The sequence below is a fragment of the Gouania willdenowi genome, chromosome 12 (assembly GCF_900634775.1).
Source record: "Gouania willdenowi chromosome 12, fGouWil2.1, whole genome shotgun sequence".
Lineage (NCBI taxonomy): Eukaryota > Metazoa > Chordata > Actinopteri > Blenniiformes > Gobiesocidae > Gouania > Gouania willdenowi.
The window spans coordinates 20462180-20481989 of NC_041055.1; the positions used below are offsets into that span (position 1 = coordinate 20462180).

Genomic DNA, 19810 nt, shown 5'->3' on the forward strand with positions numbered 1-19810 from the left:
CAGATCTGATGGGTTTTAAGTGAACATGTAAATCCTATTATGGAGATGGGCGATATTATCGGCCTATATTAACCATAAAATGTACATCCATCTACAGCAGAATTGGTTTTTCCACGGATATTTAAAAAAACCTACATGCGCTGCTGTTTGATATAACATAGCAAAAACGAATTTTTCCATTACTAAAGTTGAAAAAGTGTTTTTATTTGTCACGGTTCATGTTTAAATTTAGTGTTGACATATGGGATATTGGCAAAAAGCTAATATCGACAATACCTACAAAATATTAATAATACAATATTATTTGTCACTTTATGAGCTCCGTAATTATCAGATAGATCACCACAGTTTCAGTAATGTGAAAGTAAATGTTCTATTTAAAAAAAAGTTTTAACGTTTTATACCAGCAATTCTCAATTGGTGGGTTGAGACCCAAAATTGTGTCGCTGACAGCTGGTAAAAAAAAATAAATGAATACCTAATGTCTCTTGTGTTGGACTTGTCTTGAGTGTTTTCAACAGTTATTTTAAAAAAAATAAATTTGGTTGGTTCAATTCTAAAAAGTCACTCATATGTGCAAGTGTTAAAACTACAGCACACTGTTAAAAGTGTGCTATCTTCCTTGTAAAAATGTCAGGATTTTTCTGTTTGTGTCCAATTTAAATCAAATTAGGCCGAAAGCGAACTTGGTGCTAAAAAATCTCCATTGACGTTCAACGGCCCTGGAAAAAACAAGGGAAAAAGGGGGAGAAATGCCGGATGTGACGTTTGTGTCACCTTATAATGGGCGGGGTTTCTTGAGAATTCCGCCAATGGGTGAACAGGACCCGTTTTACAACATTCCGGTCCCTCCTCCTGTGCTTCGTGTAGTCCCGTCAGTGTGTGTTGTGTGTGTGTGTGAGAGAGTTTGCAAGTGCGTGTAAATGTGACACGTAAACTGTCTGTGTGTACAGAGAGAGCACAGAAACCCTGTCCCAGCTCAGAGTCCGGCTTTTTCTATCATGGAGGCCAGAGACGCTACAGCAGGTGAGCTAATTATCGTGAACAGTGTTGTTGTTTATGTCCCATAAAGACCAGTTAGCCCAATATTTGACAGACCTACTGTTGTCCTCTCGCCCATGGCTGTGCTCTTTGTGATATCACGGTCTGAGCATGATCACCACGTTCATTGATTGACCCCCAACATATTTGGGCTTGTGTCGTCTTCAGGTGCTTTTGTGAGCAGTGATGGAGATGAAGCTCCTGCAACGAAGAATGCAGCCTCTAAAGCATCCAAAGCACAGACCAAATCCAGGATGGAGCAGATCTTTGGGTTTAAGAAAGAGGACCTGAGCTCCTGGCACAACCTGGTGTGTCTCCTGAACCGTCCCACTGACTCTGCATCTCTTGGCATCTTCCGTTGTCTGTTTGGTAAAGAAATCATCATTGTATCTCCTGAAATGTTCTCATTCTCTGACCCATCTGGAGGATTTGAACCTCTGCTCACCGTCTGTGTAGGTTTGCTGATGGTTATTGACGTCACACAGGAACGTGGCCTCAGTCACCTGGACTACAAGTACCTGGACGGGGCCCCTGTGTGTCGGTTCCCACTTTTGAACTTCTTGGAGCCGCTGCCATTGGACTGGATGTACCTGGTGTACCTGGTGCTGTTCCTCGGTGGGTCTTTGGTTCACAGCGTAGATTACAGGGTAGAAAGTTCACACCTGTTTGCAGAGGCTCTGTAAACGGAGCCCCCCCCCCCGCCCCTCCTCTTTTCCCGTCAAAGCGGATGCAGACATTCATTATAGGGGGACGCCTCTGTGGGGGGGCATGAAACATGAAAGCACATACATTAGACTGGATGTTCACATGGCAGTTTTTTGCACACAAGCCAGACTAGTCAGCATTTTAGCAGAATACAAAGAAACATTTGCATAAGAAAAAAACATATTTGGTAATGGGAAAACAAACTGCAGCTGATAGGTAGTCATAAACTGTGTACTTAACAAAAAGCGGTTTGCATATTTTTTTTTTATTGTTTTTTTTAAATAAAATTACAATTTTGTAATGACAGAAAAATACTCAAAACAGAAAAAATACACAAAATGACTCCAGATACACATAAAATTACAGAAAAATGGAAAAATGACAATAAAAATGAGAAAAATAACAAATAGATATACAAAATGACAACAAAAATTCACAAAATCACAACAAAAATACACAAAGTAAGAAACAAATATACAAAATGACAACAAACGGATACAGAAAAGGAACCCACACAAACCATTTATGGTTTAACGGCATCTAAAGTTCTAGTTTTCGGGTTCCATGTCAGTTTATATAAGAAGGTAAAAAATAAAAGGTCAGATATTAACTAACTAACTTGACTAACAGGACCTTACTGCATATTGATGATGGTGGCGAATACAAAGATTGGCAATGGATGCATTACAACAGTGTTACTTATGGATAATTAATTATGAGTTATGACTTTTATCTATTTAAGCGCTTTGAGACTGCTTCAGTGTGGGGATAAAGCGCTATATAAAATCAAGTCCATTTACCATTTACCATCTGAAACGTCTGAATAAGCTGAATGGTGACACACGTCCTAGCAAAGGTTCTTCTGTCTGAAGGCTCACTGGGAATCATGCTGGGCTGTTTCTACCGCCTCTCCTGCCTCATGTTCATCTCCACGTACTGGTACATCTTCTTCCTGGATAAGACGGCGTGGAACAATCACTCGTACCTCTACGGCCTCATCGGGTTTCAGCTCACGCTCATGAATGGCAACAGATACTGGTGAGAGGACCCCTACCCACTAATTTAATTGATTGTTTTTATCGTATTGTATTTATCTATACTGTGGATAGGTTTGTATTGACTCAGTTTTATGCTTTCTATATGTAGAGACTACAGATGGAAATTAGCTGAAGTGCTAAATCTGGCTGTTTTCCGTATTGTTACGTCACGTGTGTCAAACTCATGGCCCAGGGGCCAAACCGGGACTTTTGAAGCACCAATTTGGCCCGCAGGAGAAAGTAAAAATTACAATGAAAACATGAATCATTTTATAAATTAAACTCAACCATAATTTGCAGGGGCTCACAGTTTTCCCAGTGCTTATATTGCACGATTGCAGTCATTTTTAATGTTAAACTCAAAATTATTACAAAATCCTTTATTTTTACTTAGTATTACATAATATTTTCCTTAATTCAATAGAAATTGGTCACAAAATCTAGGAAATATAAATTGAAGACCCTGTTGGGACTGATATCTATCACTTACTGCTTGGATATTGTCGGTTTCCTACATATTTTTGTATTTTATATATACGTAGTATGTATTACTCGTTTCTCCACATAAATAAAATCTGTGGCTCACTTGAGATAAAACTGCTCCTTATTTGGCCCCTCAACTAAAATGAGTTTGGCACCCCTGGATTTCGTCCATTAATATGCATTGTCCCGCCAGATAAACAAAATTAAAATTGAATAGTTTTTTCCTATTCTATGTTTGGGTATTTATTTTCCATCTTCTAACTTTGTTCATGCATTTGTAGGTCGTTGGATGGATTGCGTAGACCCTCGATAAGAAACGCTCATGTGCCTCTGTGGAACTACACATTGCTGAGGACACAGGTTTAAGGATTCATTAACGTTGGTCAAACACATCACTCAGTTTGTCATTTTTATTCTTACATTTATTTCTTACTTCCACCAATAGATTTTCATTGTGTACTTCATCGCTGGAATCAAAAAGCTGGATGCTGATTGGGTGGAGGGGTACTCGATGTCGTATCTGGCACATCATTGGCTGTTTGATCCGTTCAAGTAGGTGTTGGTGCTTACTTTAAACAGAAGCTGCCTTTTTCTGAATGCATGCTCTCTGGTCATGCTATCCTGTGTGTGTTTTTTTTTTTTTTTTTTTTTCGTTTTCAGAGCGATTCTTCCTGTAGAGTTAGTAAATCTGCTGGTAGTGCACGGAGGAGGTCTCGTTTTGGATCTGACCGCTGGATATCTGCTATTTTTTGATGCCACGCGACCATATGCGTTTTTCTTCGTCTCGTACTTCCACTGTATGAACTCTCAGCTTTTCAGCATTGGTGAGTCTGCTGCTTTGATTCTGTAAATGTTTCCTTTTTGCTGCTGTGCTGTCATAAAGGGAAATGTATTCCTTTCCCAGGGATGTTTTCATACACCATGTTGGCCACCAGCCCTCTCTTCTGCTATCCCGACTGGCCAAGAAGATTTTTCTCCCATTTCCCATCTTTCCTCAAGCCGGTGCTGCCGTTAACCACACCAGAGCTCCAGCCGAGCACTTCATGTGTTTATAATGAAGTGTCCAACCTCAGCGGTGACCAGCAGGAGCGCCCAGCTCATTCAAAGCTTTCCAAACCAAGACTGAAGCACAAGCTTGCAGCCATTTTCACCCTTCTATACATCGCAGAGCAGTTTTTCCTGCCTTACTCTCACTTCATTACACAGGTATGGATTTTCATCTTTTCTTTGTTAAATGTTTAACCATTTGGGAAAGATTCAGATGTTTGCGTACATGCATTTTCTCTCCTCTTTATTTATCTTAACTTTCTGGGTGTACAACACTGATTGTTGCTCAATCAGAGTCAATAGCATTTGATGCACAGCAAACAGCAGCCCACCCCGATGATGTCACCTGAGGTCAAAGATTAAAAAGCAGATATCGTATCAACCTGCCCCTGATAGCCTTAAACCTCACTGGATTTCTCATCATTTCTGTGTGACTTTAAAAGTGTGGAATGATGCTGAAGCTTTTTCCTTCATCCAGGGTTATAATAACTGGACCAATGGATTGTATGGTTACTCCTGGGACATGATGGTTCACTCTCGCAGCCATCAACACGTCAAGATCACCTACAAAGATGGAAAAACTGGAGCAATTGGATATCTTAACCCAGGGGTGAGCTACACTGTTTTAAATGATTTACTGTATATTAGTTAAAGCTGCTGGAGACAAAACATTGCATCATACAAATCCATAGTGTCGGACTCAAAGACCAACAAATTCAGGATTATTTGCTCAAAAAAAGAAGTAAAAGGTTGAAATTGCCACTTAAAAGTTTGCTTTGAGCTCCACTGTTTGTGGACGTTGTCGGAAAAGTAGAAACAAGAAACGAACTACAGCAAATATGGTGTAAAGCAAATCCTTGTCCTCGTTGTTTGAGGAAGAAACGCAAAAAAATGACAGTAAGAATAAATTAAAAACACTCCACATCCCATAATGCAATGTGTGAAAAGTCAACAGTGTTTACGTGTATATGAAATCATGTTTTCAAGCGATAATTTCCACCTTTTATATAATTTTTCTAACAAATGATCGCCAATTTATTGATTTTTCATGCCTACACTATGGATTTATCTGATTTAAAAAAAAAAAAAAAACAACTACCTTCAGCAGCTTTAAATATTAATCAATTATGCATTATTTTTGTCCTAATTTGAAAATATACGATACATCTATCTGTTCTCCTTTCAAGATCCAAGTTTATATAAAGTAATTCTAACAAAGTCCTCTTACTCACAGACATGGTTACATGTTTTGAATTTGAATTTCTCTGTACTCTGCAGATCATAAGCTGTAAATTGAAAAGTAATGCTGGGTTTTTATTGTAGGTGTTCACACACAGCCGTCGTTGGAAGGACCATGGTGACATGTTGAAGCAGTACGCTTCCTGCCTCAGCCACCTCCTGCCTCGCTACAATGTAACCGATCCTGAAATTTACTTTGACATCTGGGTCTCCATCAATGAGCGCTTCCAGCAAAGGTGTGTGAGCTTCTCCCTTCAGACAGACCCAGATCCTGGAAATGATCAGAAACTGCCATGATGCGAGAGGTTAAATATAACAAGTTTTTTCTTATTCTTTTACAGGATATTTGATCCTCGGGTGGACATCGTAAAGGCCGATTGGTCACCTTTCAGACCAAACCCTTGGCTGATGCCTCTATTGGTGGATCTCTCACCGTGGAGGACCAAGTTTCAGGAGATCGAAGGCAGTTTAGACAATCAGACTGAGATTGTCTTTATTGCTGACTTTCCAGGTTTTGCATCTCTCACTCTGTCTTTGTCTTAAGGCTCAAACATACTTGGGCGTACACCTGCTAAGCGGAGTCCACGCAAACTCCTCGTGGAGTACGCTGGGCCAATTAAAGGCAAAGCTCAGATTTTACAACCGCGCGGACTTCTCCGCGTAGTTGGTGTCACACAAAACACGAGCTTAGAGGAGATACTGGTAGACGAGCTGCGACAGTAGCAACACCTTTAAAACACGTCCCAGGAGTACAAGGGCTACAGAGAAGTGTTAAGAATCATGGGACATGTAGGATTTTAATGGAAACTACTATGCGGCGGTGCGCCCAAGTATGTAAGCTCTGAGTAGAGTGGACAGTCCGCGCGAGTCAGTTGTGCGCGGGGTCCGCCCGAGTATGTTTGAGCCTTTAGATTAGGGGTGCTCAAGTCCAGTCCTCAAAAGCAATTATTCAGCATGTTTTAATTGTTTAAAAAACAAAGGGTTTGTGTGATTTTTAAAGTCATTTTGTTTTAGTTTTTTTGTTGAGTCATTTTTGTGTATTTCTTTACATGTCTGATTTGAACCATGATAGATGGGGGCTCAAGGACTGGATTTCGGACATCAGCACCCCTTTATTAGATGATCAATATGTGGGCAAAATTTTCAATTGGGGCACATTTGGGATGTCGAAAATTGTGGATTTTAAAGGTTGCAGTAGCTCACTCAATTTCCCAATGTTAGCTGTGCTGTATGAGCACAAAAGCCCCAGTGCTGAATTCTTTCTAATTGTTGTTTAACATGGGGTTGAATGATGAAGGTCTTTCCAAAAAGGTAACGGAGTGGAATGGAAAACATGAAAGTGGGTCACAGCCATCACACACTGAGCTACAACTCAATGGTTCCTATTATAATACCTAATGTCCTTCATTGCCTTTTTAAAAATTGACATCAAAAAGTTGTTCTCAGGTTCCATGGATACGGTTGATGATAAAGCAGTGGAAAGGAAAAAGGAAAAGTGCTGAACCTGCATTACAAAAAAACTAGCCAAACTGGAACGCTAGGATTTTCTGTTTTCTGTCCCAAATGAAAATTTCGACCATATACATATTTAATGTGACAAGTTTATTATTTTCTTACACATAAAAACAACTTTATTTTTAGGTCTTCACTTAGAAAATTTTGTGAGTGAAGATCTGGGCAACACCAGCATCCAGGTTCTGCAGGGCCAGGTGAACGTTGAGATAGTGGAGGAGAAGAAGAACTACACCCTGCAGACCAGTGAGACAATGAAGGTACGGCTACACCCCGCTGACACCATGAAGGTGTTTCACTCCAACCTTGACCTTCTTTAGGGTGCACCAGGGTTGGGGTCTATTATAATTGTAATTGCGTAATTGATAATCTGCTGCTATTGTAATCGTAAATGAATTCAGATAATTGACTTAATTGTAATTGGCATGGAAATTCTATGAAAAGTGTCATTTTAAATCTAAACGCAAACCTGTGGAATGATGTTACAGTTCTATGGCTTACACATATGTAGTTAACAATTATTAAAATATGTTTCATATCAACTTTTCCCACTACCTGCCAGTTCTCATGAGGATCATTTTACCATTAAAATATTTTAAATCAAGGGGTATACTGACGAAAATATGGCTGACGCCCACACCAAAAATATTAATACCAATATTTTCATGACCTTTCATAAGGAGGCCTAGCAAGGTAACCAAGAGATGAGAAACAAATTAGATAAATATTTGTTTTAGTGTAACCGACCCATTATCATAAGAGATACTAACACAAGAGGAAGGTTACATTTTATGGGGTTATTTATTAAAGGCTCAGTAATTGTGATTAATTGTAATTGAGAATGTAATTATAATTGACTTTCAGGTGGAAAAAATTGCAATTGAGTTATAATTGAACATGGATAATTGAAGATCTAATTGTAATTTATAAATGTAATGTGCACCATCTGGTCCTTGTGCAGGTACCTGCTGGGGCGTATCACAAGGTGTACACGGTGTCTGAAGACCCATCATGCTACATGTACGTCTACGTCAACACCACAGAGGCAGCGCTGCTGGAGAACTTCACCAAGCTGTTTGAGCTCCAGGAGAGAGTTCGCAATGGAACAGGTGAGGCCATAGCAAAAGGAAATGATGAATTAATTCTGCTGACTTTTGTTTAAATAACACTAACTCTCTGATATTTGTCAGTAGGAAGGTAAACGACTGCAACAGAATGAACTTTTTGGTGTGGATAGGGCGTTTAAACCTATTTCACAAGGTTTTCTCTGCTGGATTTTATTTTTGTAATTATTTAAGCAAAGTGTTCCCGCAGTCTAAATTAAATATTGGGATAATATCCTCACCGTCAGATCTCTTACTTTTACAGAAACGGAGCCGCTGCCTCCTGAGCTGCAGCCTCTTATCGCTCCTAATGATGACGACGAGGCAGAGGTCAACGCCACCGACCCCATTGTGCGACTTTTTCTGAAGAGGCAGCGTCGGATGAAGGAGGTGAAGAAGCGCAGAGAAGCTGGGCTTCTGGAGCGACTGGAGCGCTTTGCGGGGAAAAAATACTACACCATACGAAGAGGGTGAGTGCTTCCTGGTTTTGTTGTAGCAGCACGGAAAATTTAGAATCAAACACATTAACACATTAACTTAATAACTACTACGTGTATTAATTGATCAGAAGCTCTGCTGGTAACCTTATATAAAATAGTTGCTCTCCAAAGTTCCCAAAAGTGTTGGAATACTTTGTAAAACTAAACATGTTTTAGGTCAGAAGTCACTGCAAATTTTGTACCAGACATTAATTGATCCATATCAGTCCTACTGTTCCATCTTTATATTTATCTATTTATTTTCATTTAACTTCTCTCTTTTTTCTCATCTCTTTTCTCAATGTTATATCTATTTTGTCTATGTATGTGTGTTGTATATATATCATTCCTTTCCCGCACATATTTGTTTATTATTAACTTGTTATTGCCTCCTCACCCTCTAATAGCACAATACCATTAATATAAATATTATAACACACACACACACACACTTTTACTGTATTATAATGTGTAAGATGTGTAAATACTGTCTATGGTAACCTGTCAGCATTTTTTCTGTCATTGTCTCTGTCTTTGTGTTGTATGTGGCAAAAAAAAAAAAAAACAGATATTAACTTCAAAATGTGCATGACATTAAAACTACTTTAAATCAACTATAAACAAACTTTTTTGATAAGCCAATTTCATACCTCTTTTTAAAAGGATTTTATCTAGATAGTTTGTATTAAATTGAAATGTATTATCAATGATTGTATGTTAGGTATGTTTTATAGATGGAGAAATGTTATGATGTGGTAAGGGGGGCTGAACTTGATTAGCTTTGCATCTTTCAGCTTTTTTAACTTTTTATATCCTGTTTGTTTTGTGCTTGTTTTAGATAAATAATCAATCAATAAAACAATCCAAAAACTCTGCTTTATTGTGGTAGGTTCCTAATGACAGCCATTGCGATGCGAAACCTGGCTGTGGGTCTCCCTCCACTGGAGCAACTCACCAGAGAGGTGGAGTTTGCCAACATGAAAGGACCTCAGGATGAAGGGAATCAGAAAGATCTGCTTAAAGAGGAAGTCGGTCACGGTGAACTTTAACGTCAACAGGACCAAGAACCATCAGGTGACGGAGAAACTACAGGTGTGAGGTCACACATTCAGGAGTGAGTTGGTACTTGGACTGGTACCACACTGGGAGGATTGTTTTTGAATAGTTTGGCATTCAAGCTCACGTCCATACGTTCAGCAAGTATCTCAGCTTTTGGATGAGGAGTTTCAGTTAAAAGGATCATTTTATAAAACGGCTTTACTCTGAATACTGTTGCATTTTGGGAATTTACCAACCTGAAAACTGATCTCAGCAGGAAATAAATGACTTCAGATAAAAGGTATACGAGTTGTAAAATGTAATATTTTATCTGCCAATTTGATAAAAACTGACAGCAAAGATAAGATGGCAACTAAATAGTTTACCTAGTTGTTTTTTTTAAATAAAAAAAGAGTTAAATTTCACTATGTGACTCCTCTGTTTGTCTGAGTTTGAAATAAAGCCATGAAGTTTAAAAGTGGGGGTAAAATTTTGGGATGGGGAACTTTAAATATTTGTCAAAGAAATACAAAAGAATAAAAGAAAAAAGAATCTTAAAATCCAAGCTGTATAAAATAGGTTTAATCCACACACATGCAATGTCATTATATGCTGTGTTAAATAAGTTAACAGGCAATTTCAAAATAAAATCAAATGAAGTTGGCCTTTTATTGTGACCGTGGAATAGAAACTGGTTGTGTTTGCTGGTTTTGTACCATGTTTTATAGCAGGATGGTGTAATGGGAGCTTTGGTGCAGGTGACTTTAAGATGGACAGCCAAGTGTATTTTATTTTGAAGTCACAGGGTGCTAGAGCCCATCCCCTCTGCACAGGCTAACTCATCTAATGACGGGTTTAAATATATATTTTTTTTAACCTTGCATTAGTTATTCAAATACACCATTAGGGGTCAAAAAACCTCTGAAGTATGAAAAAATGCATAATTAAAGTTGTAGCATATTTCAAAGTGCACACCTACTGATGATCCATTGAGCACATTGAATGGATATCGGAAATCTATACACATTAAGTGATGCAAAGCCAAAATCGTAATGTAATGTTTGAAGTGTTGAAGTGAAATTCTGACACAATTTGTAGAAATGATACGTTTAATTCTGTTTCCCATGAAGGTAGACATTATGGCACACAAACAATAGTTCGTATACAACACAATTTAGTAGCTACACATTATAAACACACGTACCTAGGAGAAGAATTTCACAATAAACACAGAATCATGAAGTCACTAAATAGCATTAAAAAGCAGTTCAAACGATCAATAATCACTTTCTACAGACTCATCACATAAAGTTTCAAGTGTTAGAGTATTTAGAATGTGACTTCACATGACAAAGAACAAAACAATTTGTGTTTGATTTGATATTTCACAGTGTTTTATAAGTTCATGATTTAATGTCAATCTTACATATACGTAACAAAAATAAAGCCTTCGTGTCAGTTTACATGATCAACAATAATCAACACTCACCACAACTGGCCTTGGAAAAGGAAGAATAGCTGGTGTTACGTTAGCGACGAGTCTAAAGCCTGTTTTAAAGGACACAAACCTTCATATGAAACGTGAGCGTGTGCTGGTAGGAAGCCTGGTCGAGCAGCTGCGTGTCAGCATTATTAGATTTCAATGTGTTGTTCACTTCTTTTTTTGAAATGGTTTTATTCAACTGCTCAAACCAAACGGTAAAAGAGGGAAAAACAACCTCCAAAGGGAGTTAACACTGTTAGCATTGTCGTGTTGTTTTCGCTAACTCAAGTAAATAACATGATGTTGTGGAAAATAATGTGAAAGTAAGTAAAGAAAAACATTAACAAGAACCCTATTTTTCCCTTTTGGTTTTCAGGATTATTTTGCTTGTTTTTTTTAAAGGAAAATGTGTTGTTAAACGTGGCTCAGTGCATCTTAACATGTTTACATTTTTCTTAATGTGCATTAATAATGATCAGGAGTAACGAGGCGTCCGTGTGCAGTCGCAAGCCTTGGACGAGTGTCTTCACCTCAGCTGCAAGTCTGAGCAGAACACGCCGTGAACCACGCCCTCGATCACAACGTTTGAAAACACATCTGAAAGTCCAAAGGAAAATATGATTTTAATCACAAAATGAATTCAGTGAATCTAAAGTGTAACGCTGCGTGGTTTGTACTTTTATTTCCAGTGCTAAGTGACGCACCGTGTGCAGAGGGCAGCAGGTACGGGTCTCTCAGAAATAACAAGACCGGCTGGTGTGTGAGTTTACTGAAAAGAAAAAAGACGTATAGAAGTGTCAACAGAAAAAAGGAGAAGTTTAAGGGCAAAACAAACACAGGCTGAAGCACAAAACTGGTTCAAACCAACACTCACCACAATTCATCTGATTCAGAATCAAAGGATCTTTAAGAAAAAACAAAAAAAAAAAAAAAATGGTCACGTCAATGTCAAAACTGTCCCAGAAATACATTAAATAACAGATCTCATTACATTCGCCAAGGTGTTAATATTTACTCCGCCGTTTATTTATGGGTTCGTTTGTCTGTTAGAAGGATTAAGTCAAAAGTACTTAAATAATTACACCTCACACCATGGAACATTTCATTAAATTATGGAGGTAATCCATAATCGAGTACTCACATTACTGTAATTGAGTTCTTTTTACAGGTACTTTTCTAGATCAGTCATTTTACTTGTGCTTAAGTATGTTTTAAAAGTAGTAAAGTAATTCCTTACATTTCTGCACCCCACTGATACTGAGTAAATACATTTTTTTTGGTTTTAAAATAATAAATGGACATTGTGAAACAACAAAAAATTGAAATAACCAGACAACAATCAAACGCATCACATCATAGTCGACCAATCAGATTAAACATAATGCACAGAGCCAAAACAGCATTGAATGGAGGTTATTTTCTCAGATTTAGAGTTCATAAATTCAGCTATACTTAGAGCCTGGGTTTTTTTTTTTTAAATTTAAATTGAATTTATTGGTGTCATTTTATTTATAAAAGAATTGTACATTTTGACAAACCTTTCATTTTATACAGATTATTTTTTTTTTGAAAATACATTAAGTTCCAATTGTGCAAGATTTGGTCGCTTCCTTTTTAAGTTTATAAATGAGATGTTTACTGTATGTACAGGAACCGTGACAAGATTTATTACTAAAAATAAACATGGGGGGGTGAAAGTAACTAATAACTTTTACTTTGAGTACTATTTAATTGAGCTACTTTTTACTTGTACTTCAGTAGTTTATGTACAACTTACTTGTACTTGAGTACAATTTAAATCAAGTAACAGTACTTCTACTTGTGTAGGAGATATCAATAATCGCTACACCTCTGATAATCAATATAGTGATTCTGGAATAGATTGAAAAATCATCCCCAATCACACCACTGATTCCGCAATCCTTTTTTCCAAATCGGATGCAGATTGCGCATTTCCTTGTGATTTTTCCTCCCATACATTTGGACCTACTGTATCATTATTAATGGGGATAAAAATATCTTCCAAGCCTTTAAAGTGTTATTAATCGTGGTACCATGATCAGGATCACTGATCCAGATAAAGGTGCAGTGCTCTCTGAGTGCTTCCTTAACGTTATTCAGGAGCTGCTTGGTTGACTCACCCACAGCTTTCCGTTTTTGGCATCGAGGGAAAATGTCGGATGTTCAGGAAATCCAGAAATATCTTTGGAAGAACCTCATTTTCCATAATTATAGTCTGAAAGAGCAACAATAAAACAAGGAATGATGGTAGACGTGGCTAAGTGGCAGAACTCTGAGTGGTGATCTTTATCCTATGGATGCATCTTCAGGCTAACTTATGCTCTGAGTGACGTTAAGTCGCTAAAGTTCAAACATCAAACGGTACCTGCAGGTAAAGCTCCAGGCCCTGTCGCCTCTGCTCCAGGACTTTGGGGACCCAGTTTCTCACATGCTTTGAAGGGATCTCAGGCGGCTTGATGCTCTTTTTAAGCTGGAGAAAAAAAAAATGTGAAACTACACACTGCATTCCAGAAAAACAAACGGCCCAAAAGAAATATTGCAGAATACATAGAAGACAACCAAAGCCCCACGCTGGCTTGTTTCTGAGCATTGAAGAAAATCTATGGGAGAAAATCTAACAAATCAGTTCTTCTGAAGTTTCTGATTGCAGTTAATACTCCAAATATTTCTATTATTGCAACATTTTCAAGTTTTGAGTCAATTTCCCCCTGGGATTAATAAAGGAATTCTGATTCTGATTTCACTTCAAAAAACAGTGACTTATTAGAAGAAAAAGAAGAAGAAAACAGATGGTAAGTTTGATCTGAAATAATTATTTTCCCTGTACGTCTGAAAGCACAAAGTGTGTGTAATGAGCAGATTGGGCAGAAGTTGGAATCTTTGAAGCTAAAATAATCAGTCATTTCCTGCAGGTGCACAGGAATCCCTTAACATGATGCGAGGAGGTAAAAAATGGCCAAATGTCAAAACTCTCACAGAACACTGGTCAGCTTTATAGATGATTTGTTGAAGAGTAAACTCATAGTTTGAGTCCAGACCTTATTGTTAAAATCCTACACGTCTTCATAGCTTAGCATCTCTTCTTACAAACTAAGGAAGCTGCTTGCACCACATCTTGTCTAAATCTGCTGAGAGTTCAAAAAACGAGTGTATCAGTTAAAGAAGAGTATAAATTACTCATTACACAAAGACAGTTGAGTAGATAAAAGCCTTGCAGATGTACAGAGCTACAGAGATTTTACATGACATCACACTGCAGAGGTGGACAGATGTCAGCACTTTATCATCACAGCATCAAGTACCCAGTTTTCTGCTTGTGCTGCTGTAGTTTACATTAGTTTTATCCGACACTGAAATTAAAACATTTTACTTATTTCTAGCCAGTGTATCTGTTTTTATGTCCTTGCGTATCAAATATTTTTGCTCTAACCCTGTATTATTTTTTTCCAATGAAAAAAATTGACTTTGTACTTTTATTTTATTTATTTGCTCTGCATTTGGTCTTTGTTAATGTAATCAATCATCAAGATTACATTAAATTATGGAGAGGATCCATAATCGACAGAGTGTAAAATAATGGATAACGAGTACTCACATCACATTACTGTAATTGAGTTGCTTTTATGGGTACTTCTAAATCTGTCATTTTACTTGTACTTAAGTATGTTTTAAAAGACGTAAAGTCATTCCTTACCATTCTGCACCCAACTGATACTGAATAAATTATTGTTTTAAAATGATAAATGGACATTGTGAAACTACAAAAAAATGAAATAACCAGACAAACCAGACTAAAAATAAACATGGGGAAGTGAAAGTAACTAGTAATTTTTAGTTTGAGTACCATTTAATTGAGCTAGTTTTTTACTTACTGTATACTTAGTTTATGTATGACTTACATGTACTTGAGTACAATTTAAATCAAGTAACAGTACTTCTACTTGTGTAAGAGATATCAGTAATATTTACACCTCTGATAATCAATATAGTGGTTCTGGATTAGTTTGAAAAATCATCATTGGCGAAATGTCAAAAATTCATATCTCAATTTGTAAATTTCACTCACATATGTCGGGTTTATTCCTCAATCACACCACTGAATTTTGTCCGATTTGGATGCGGATTTAGCAGATCTTATGAGTTTGTTACATATCTTTTGCCACTTGGCTAAGTCGTCATTGCAAATGAGGATTGGTTGTGAACGAGCGGCCCCCAGAGCAAGATCCGGTCCGCACCAACCCGTACACTACTTCATTACATGGAAAAAAGTGTGATAGATGGATTGTGTGCAATGCAGCCTACATCAGAGCTGTCACCTGCTTCCTCGTATGACACGTAAAAACAGCTGATCGGGCCAGAGGCGTGTGGGTTCTCTGTCCTCGCATCGCCAGTGACGGGTGGTATCCCAGGTTCCGAGGGGGCATACATGCACTCAAGTGCCTGAGACGCTGTTCTTCGCCGGTGGCACGGGGACGGAGAGCAGACATGACTGGGTCATAGAAGTTTATTTTTAAAAACCATTTTTAGTAGGCGTTATACTCTTTCCAAAAAGGGTGCGTTCTTCCTTCTGCGGCAAAATAAAGAGGCACATTTTCGGGCTCGGAAAGCCCAGACCTATCCACTGATACCAGGCACTAAGTGATTGCGTGCTAGAAACAGGAAGCAGAAGTAGAGCCCAGCCTATGACGTCATAATACGGAAAAGGCCGAAAGCTGATTCCACAGGCTGACGGTATCCAATCAAAACGTACTGCGCCCGCTAGCTGGCTCCAGTGCTACACTGGTGCTACAGCAGGTTAGGCTACAATAGCCCCCAACTCGAAAGCTGATTGGTCTAATTTCCATTCATTTAAGCTACAGGGGCCTGCATTGTTGATTCTGAAAGCCTAAGGGCAGATTTTAGACCCTAGCAACACGTGATGGCTGAATTTGATTGGATAAAAGCTCTAACATAAAGGCCAGCCGTACAAATCTTAACCTGAGGCTGGAAGCAGTGCAACAAAGAGGAAAACTATGACTCAAAGAGTATAACTATGAGGAATAATGTAATACATATTTGTGGGGAAAAAAAAAAAAAAAAAGAAGAAGAAAAAAATAATATATATATATATATATATTTATATTCTGATTATGTTATGCAGAAAAGGCCTTGCTGGCCCTGACAGCCAATCACTGGCTCTGAATGATTAACCTGGGTAAATAAAGGTAAAATAAAACCAGAAAGCCCCATAGCATTCCCCTATTGCATTGTCAGCTAAATATTAGATTTGGGCTATTAGTCTGAATATTCCCCACAATCTAAATCGCATGTTCCTTTATATCCCATTTTGAATATTTCCTGAAAATGTCATCAAAATCCATCCATTAGTTTTTTTCACAGACAAAAATAAATAAAAATTACCTCCTTAGAGGAGGTAACATAAAATGTAAGCTTTGAAAATTAACAAGGTATGCTAAAAAATGTGGAGCCATGCTAAATAATAGTATTTCAACATGTTTTCGCAGCAAATAAATTGCCTTTAATGTAAAAATCAGACTAAAAAAACTTAAATCAATGAGAAAAATCAACAACAAAAATAAATAAAAAAATCTAACAACAGTCCGCAATAATACATTGATCTAGTTTGTGTTTGCACATATCCTCACCATTTTATGTAAAGTGTGAAATTCACTGTATCGTTTCTCCACAGAGTGCAGTCTGCCGTTCACCAGCACGTCAACTTTAAAGACCTAAATGAGGAAAAAGAAGAAGTGAGCACAGAGCAATACATCCCATCTCTGCATGTCCTTTACTGTCGGTGTCAGCAGTCGGAAGAGGAAACATCTGACCACTGTGGTACAAAACAGGAGGATTCTACAGAACTCCCTTCACATGCACAACACTTCTGAACAAGATCACAAAGGTGGAAGCAACCTAAACAGTTAATCATTAAAGTGTGTGTTGCAGTTGTCAGCATGTGATAACAGCGTGTCTAATAATACTTTATGGATTTGTTTAATCTCCTTTTTACTGTTTCAGAAGGACTCTGCTCACCAAACTCAAAAATACTATTTGAACTATTGACAGTAGGAAATGTATGCAGGACACGTCTGAAAATAAAAAGTAAAAAATGCATTTGACAAAACAGGAAAAACATAATTTTATCCTTTTAAAGACACTTCACAATTTAATAAACAAAGTTTGTTATCCTATTTCATAAATATATGAAAAATGTGTTTTAGACCTAAATTAAAGATGATTTCTGATGTAAATATTTATATTTCTTTACAGTTTCAGTTTAGCCTGCGAGAGCTGTATAAAATTAAGGTAAATTATACAGTACAATTATAATTATTACGTTAAATATTATGACCAATTATTACACAGCTTGGATTTTGTTTTATATATATATATATATTTTTTTTTTTATTAATAGACATCTTAATATAACCCAAGATTAGAAGTTTAAGCCTTCATTTGTGCATGTGTTCACATTTACCCAATTCAATTAAAAAAAAAAATATATATATATATATTTCTATTATATTCTTTTTAACTATTTAGAAAAACTTAAAACTCAGGTCTTGTGTTTGGCAGATATAAATAAATTGTACCTGTGCATTTCATACATCAAGGATCATGAGTTATATTTTGTTTATTTATTTAAATAACATATTTAGTGATTAGCATTTTTAAGGGCATCATTGGGAACAATATTCCAGTTATTGTAATCATTTCCTTGCCTTCAACAAACAATAATTCATGAGGGTATTATTTTTTATTTATTTATTTACCATTTATTTGTTTTATTCATCATAATAACAGCTGTGTTAAAGAAAGACTGTGTTTCCAATATAAACAATCCCTTTGCTGAACTGGGAAGTCTGGTTTCACTAAGTACTATTCGGAGGAATACGTTTTTTAAAAAAAAAAATACATTTACGTTGTAACAAATGCCTCAAATTGTATAAAAAGATACAAGTTCAGTTGTTTCTATGTTTGGCAACGACGTTAGGGTGTAACTGTGTATATACGCAGCAGAAAGAGCAGAAAATAAACAAACAGACAGACAGAGGTCATCAGAGCTCACCGTGTATCCTTTCTCCAACGAGTTATTTTCCGAGCGAAACGAAGGAATGGACACTCGGACAGGGTTCATCTTTATAGAATATATCTGAAAACACTCTCTCACACACACACTCTCTCACTCAGCTGGTTTTCTTAAACCCAGTTTGACGGATAATCAGATAAAAATCACTGACATCAAAACGTAACAGAACACGTGTCTGTAGCGCCCCCTCGTGGACTGGAGGCTGATACTCAGATTTATTCACAAGTGTACGGTGGCTGAGAAGTGCCCAACATTTTACAAACTCTACAAACTATTTTTACAACTACTACAAACATATTTACAATTTTGAAAACAATTTTACATAATTAGCTAAATATATATACAAATAGCAAAACACTTTGAAATACCACAACAATTTTACAAATTTGAAAACAAATACACAAAATTATCTAAAAAAAAATAAATAAATACAAATAGTAAAATACTTTTAGAAATACCACAACAACAAATACCACAACAAATTTGAAAACAAATACACATAATTATCTAAGAAAAAAAAATACAACTAGTAAAACACTTTTACAAACTACACAACACATTTACATTTTTGAAAACAAATACACATAATTCTCTACAAAAAAAATACAAATATGACGGAAGATTCGAAGTTTGTGGATGTGTATTTGCTTTTTAAAATTGTAAATTTGTTGTGGTATTTCTTTCTTACAAAATATTGTTACTTTTTTGTTTTGTTTTTTAATTAATGAACAAATAAATAATAAAATGTGGGGATGAGGGATTTTTTTGTTGCCAAACCATTAACAATTATTGTAAGCATTTAACGAATAATATTTAATGTTCTACATGTAATTAATTTTTTGTGTGTCCATCTCACACTTTCATTGACTGATGGGATGTTGTTCTGATGTTTCATGTTGGTACTGTGAGTTTTGTGTGTTGTTCTTGTGTTTTTGTTCTTTCTTGGGGTATGTTACGAAGAGATATTACCTTTTATTGCGCTAACTTCTGGGATTTAATCAGTGTGTGCTGTCCTACGAAGCTCGCTAACGTCTTACAGAGCTAAATCACCATGGTAACTTAGGCTGAACGACTAACCTGGTCGGGGGCAGGTTTTGTTCTAGCTAGCTTAGCGAGTGCTAAAGTCCCACCTCCTGACCAATCAGTTCTCTTAGAAAACGAGCTGTCCAATAAAAGGTGATGTGCGAACATGTCACTGTGTGGATCTGATCTGACTGCTGACAGGAGAGAGAATATTTAGACATTGATGCAATCCTTTCATTTACCGATGACATCCTTTAGGAAATGTATAGATTTATATCTGATGGACTGATCTATAGTCAGCTGATGAAGCCTGTGTCTTCGTATGAGCGGATGGGTGAAGTCATTAATTAATTAATTCATTCATTCATACGCTATAGTGAGGCTGACCGCATCAGCCGGAACATACTACAGGCTGTGAAACAATGTGCTCTCATCCCAGTTTGTGTGATAACTGGGTCTACCTGAATAGAAACACGTGTGCTGTAGTAAAGTTTAACTGAGCGCTGTCC

General features: G+C 37.0%; 2 protein-coding genes across 4 annotated transcripts; one reads left to right on the forward strand and one right to left on the reverse strand.

Moving 5' to 3' along the window:
- Positions 1-844: 844 nt before the first annotated feature.
- ggcx (gamma-glutamyl carboxylase) lies at positions 845-11780 on the forward strand. Of its 2 annotated transcripts, XM_028462547.1 has the most exons (16): positions 845-1026; positions 1210-1410; positions 1498-1656; positions 2619-2784; positions 3548-3626; positions 3712-3818; positions 3927-4090; positions 4171-4472; positions 4792-4923; positions 5637-5788; positions 5894-6063; positions 7194-7324; positions 8026-8173; positions 8433-8637; positions 9536-9738; positions 11647-11780. In XM_028462547.1, the coding sequence occupies exons 1-15, from the start codon at positions 1002-1004 to the stop codon at positions 9693-9695; spliced, it is 2301 nt and encodes a 766-aa protein (XP_028318348.1). In that variant the 5' UTR covers positions 845-1001; the 3' UTR covers positions 9696-9738; positions 11647-11780. The 2 variants fall into 2 exon arrangements, with proteins under 2 accessions (XP_028318348.1, XP_028318347.1); XM_028462546.1 differs by lacking the exon at positions 11647-11780 and having other exon boundaries at positions 9536-10109.
- snx24 (sorting nexin 24) lies at positions 11582-18477 on the reverse strand. Of its 2 annotated transcripts, none has more exons than XM_028462549.1 (7): positions 18258-18477; positions 16834-16917; positions 13554-13658; positions 13309-13403; positions 12042-12071; positions 11872-11936; positions 11582-11764 (listed from the first exon to the last, which is right to left on the reverse strand). In XM_028462549.1, the coding sequence occupies exons 1-7, from the start codon at positions 18324-18326 to the stop codon at positions 11694-11696; spliced, it is 519 nt and encodes a 172-aa protein (XP_028318350.1). In that variant the 5' UTR covers positions 18327-18477; the 3' UTR covers positions 11582-11693. The 2 variants fall into 2 exon arrangements, with proteins under 2 accessions (XP_028318350.1, XP_028318349.1); XM_028462548.1 differs by having other exon boundaries at positions 11845-11936.
- Positions 18478-19810: the final 1333 nt, after the last annotated feature.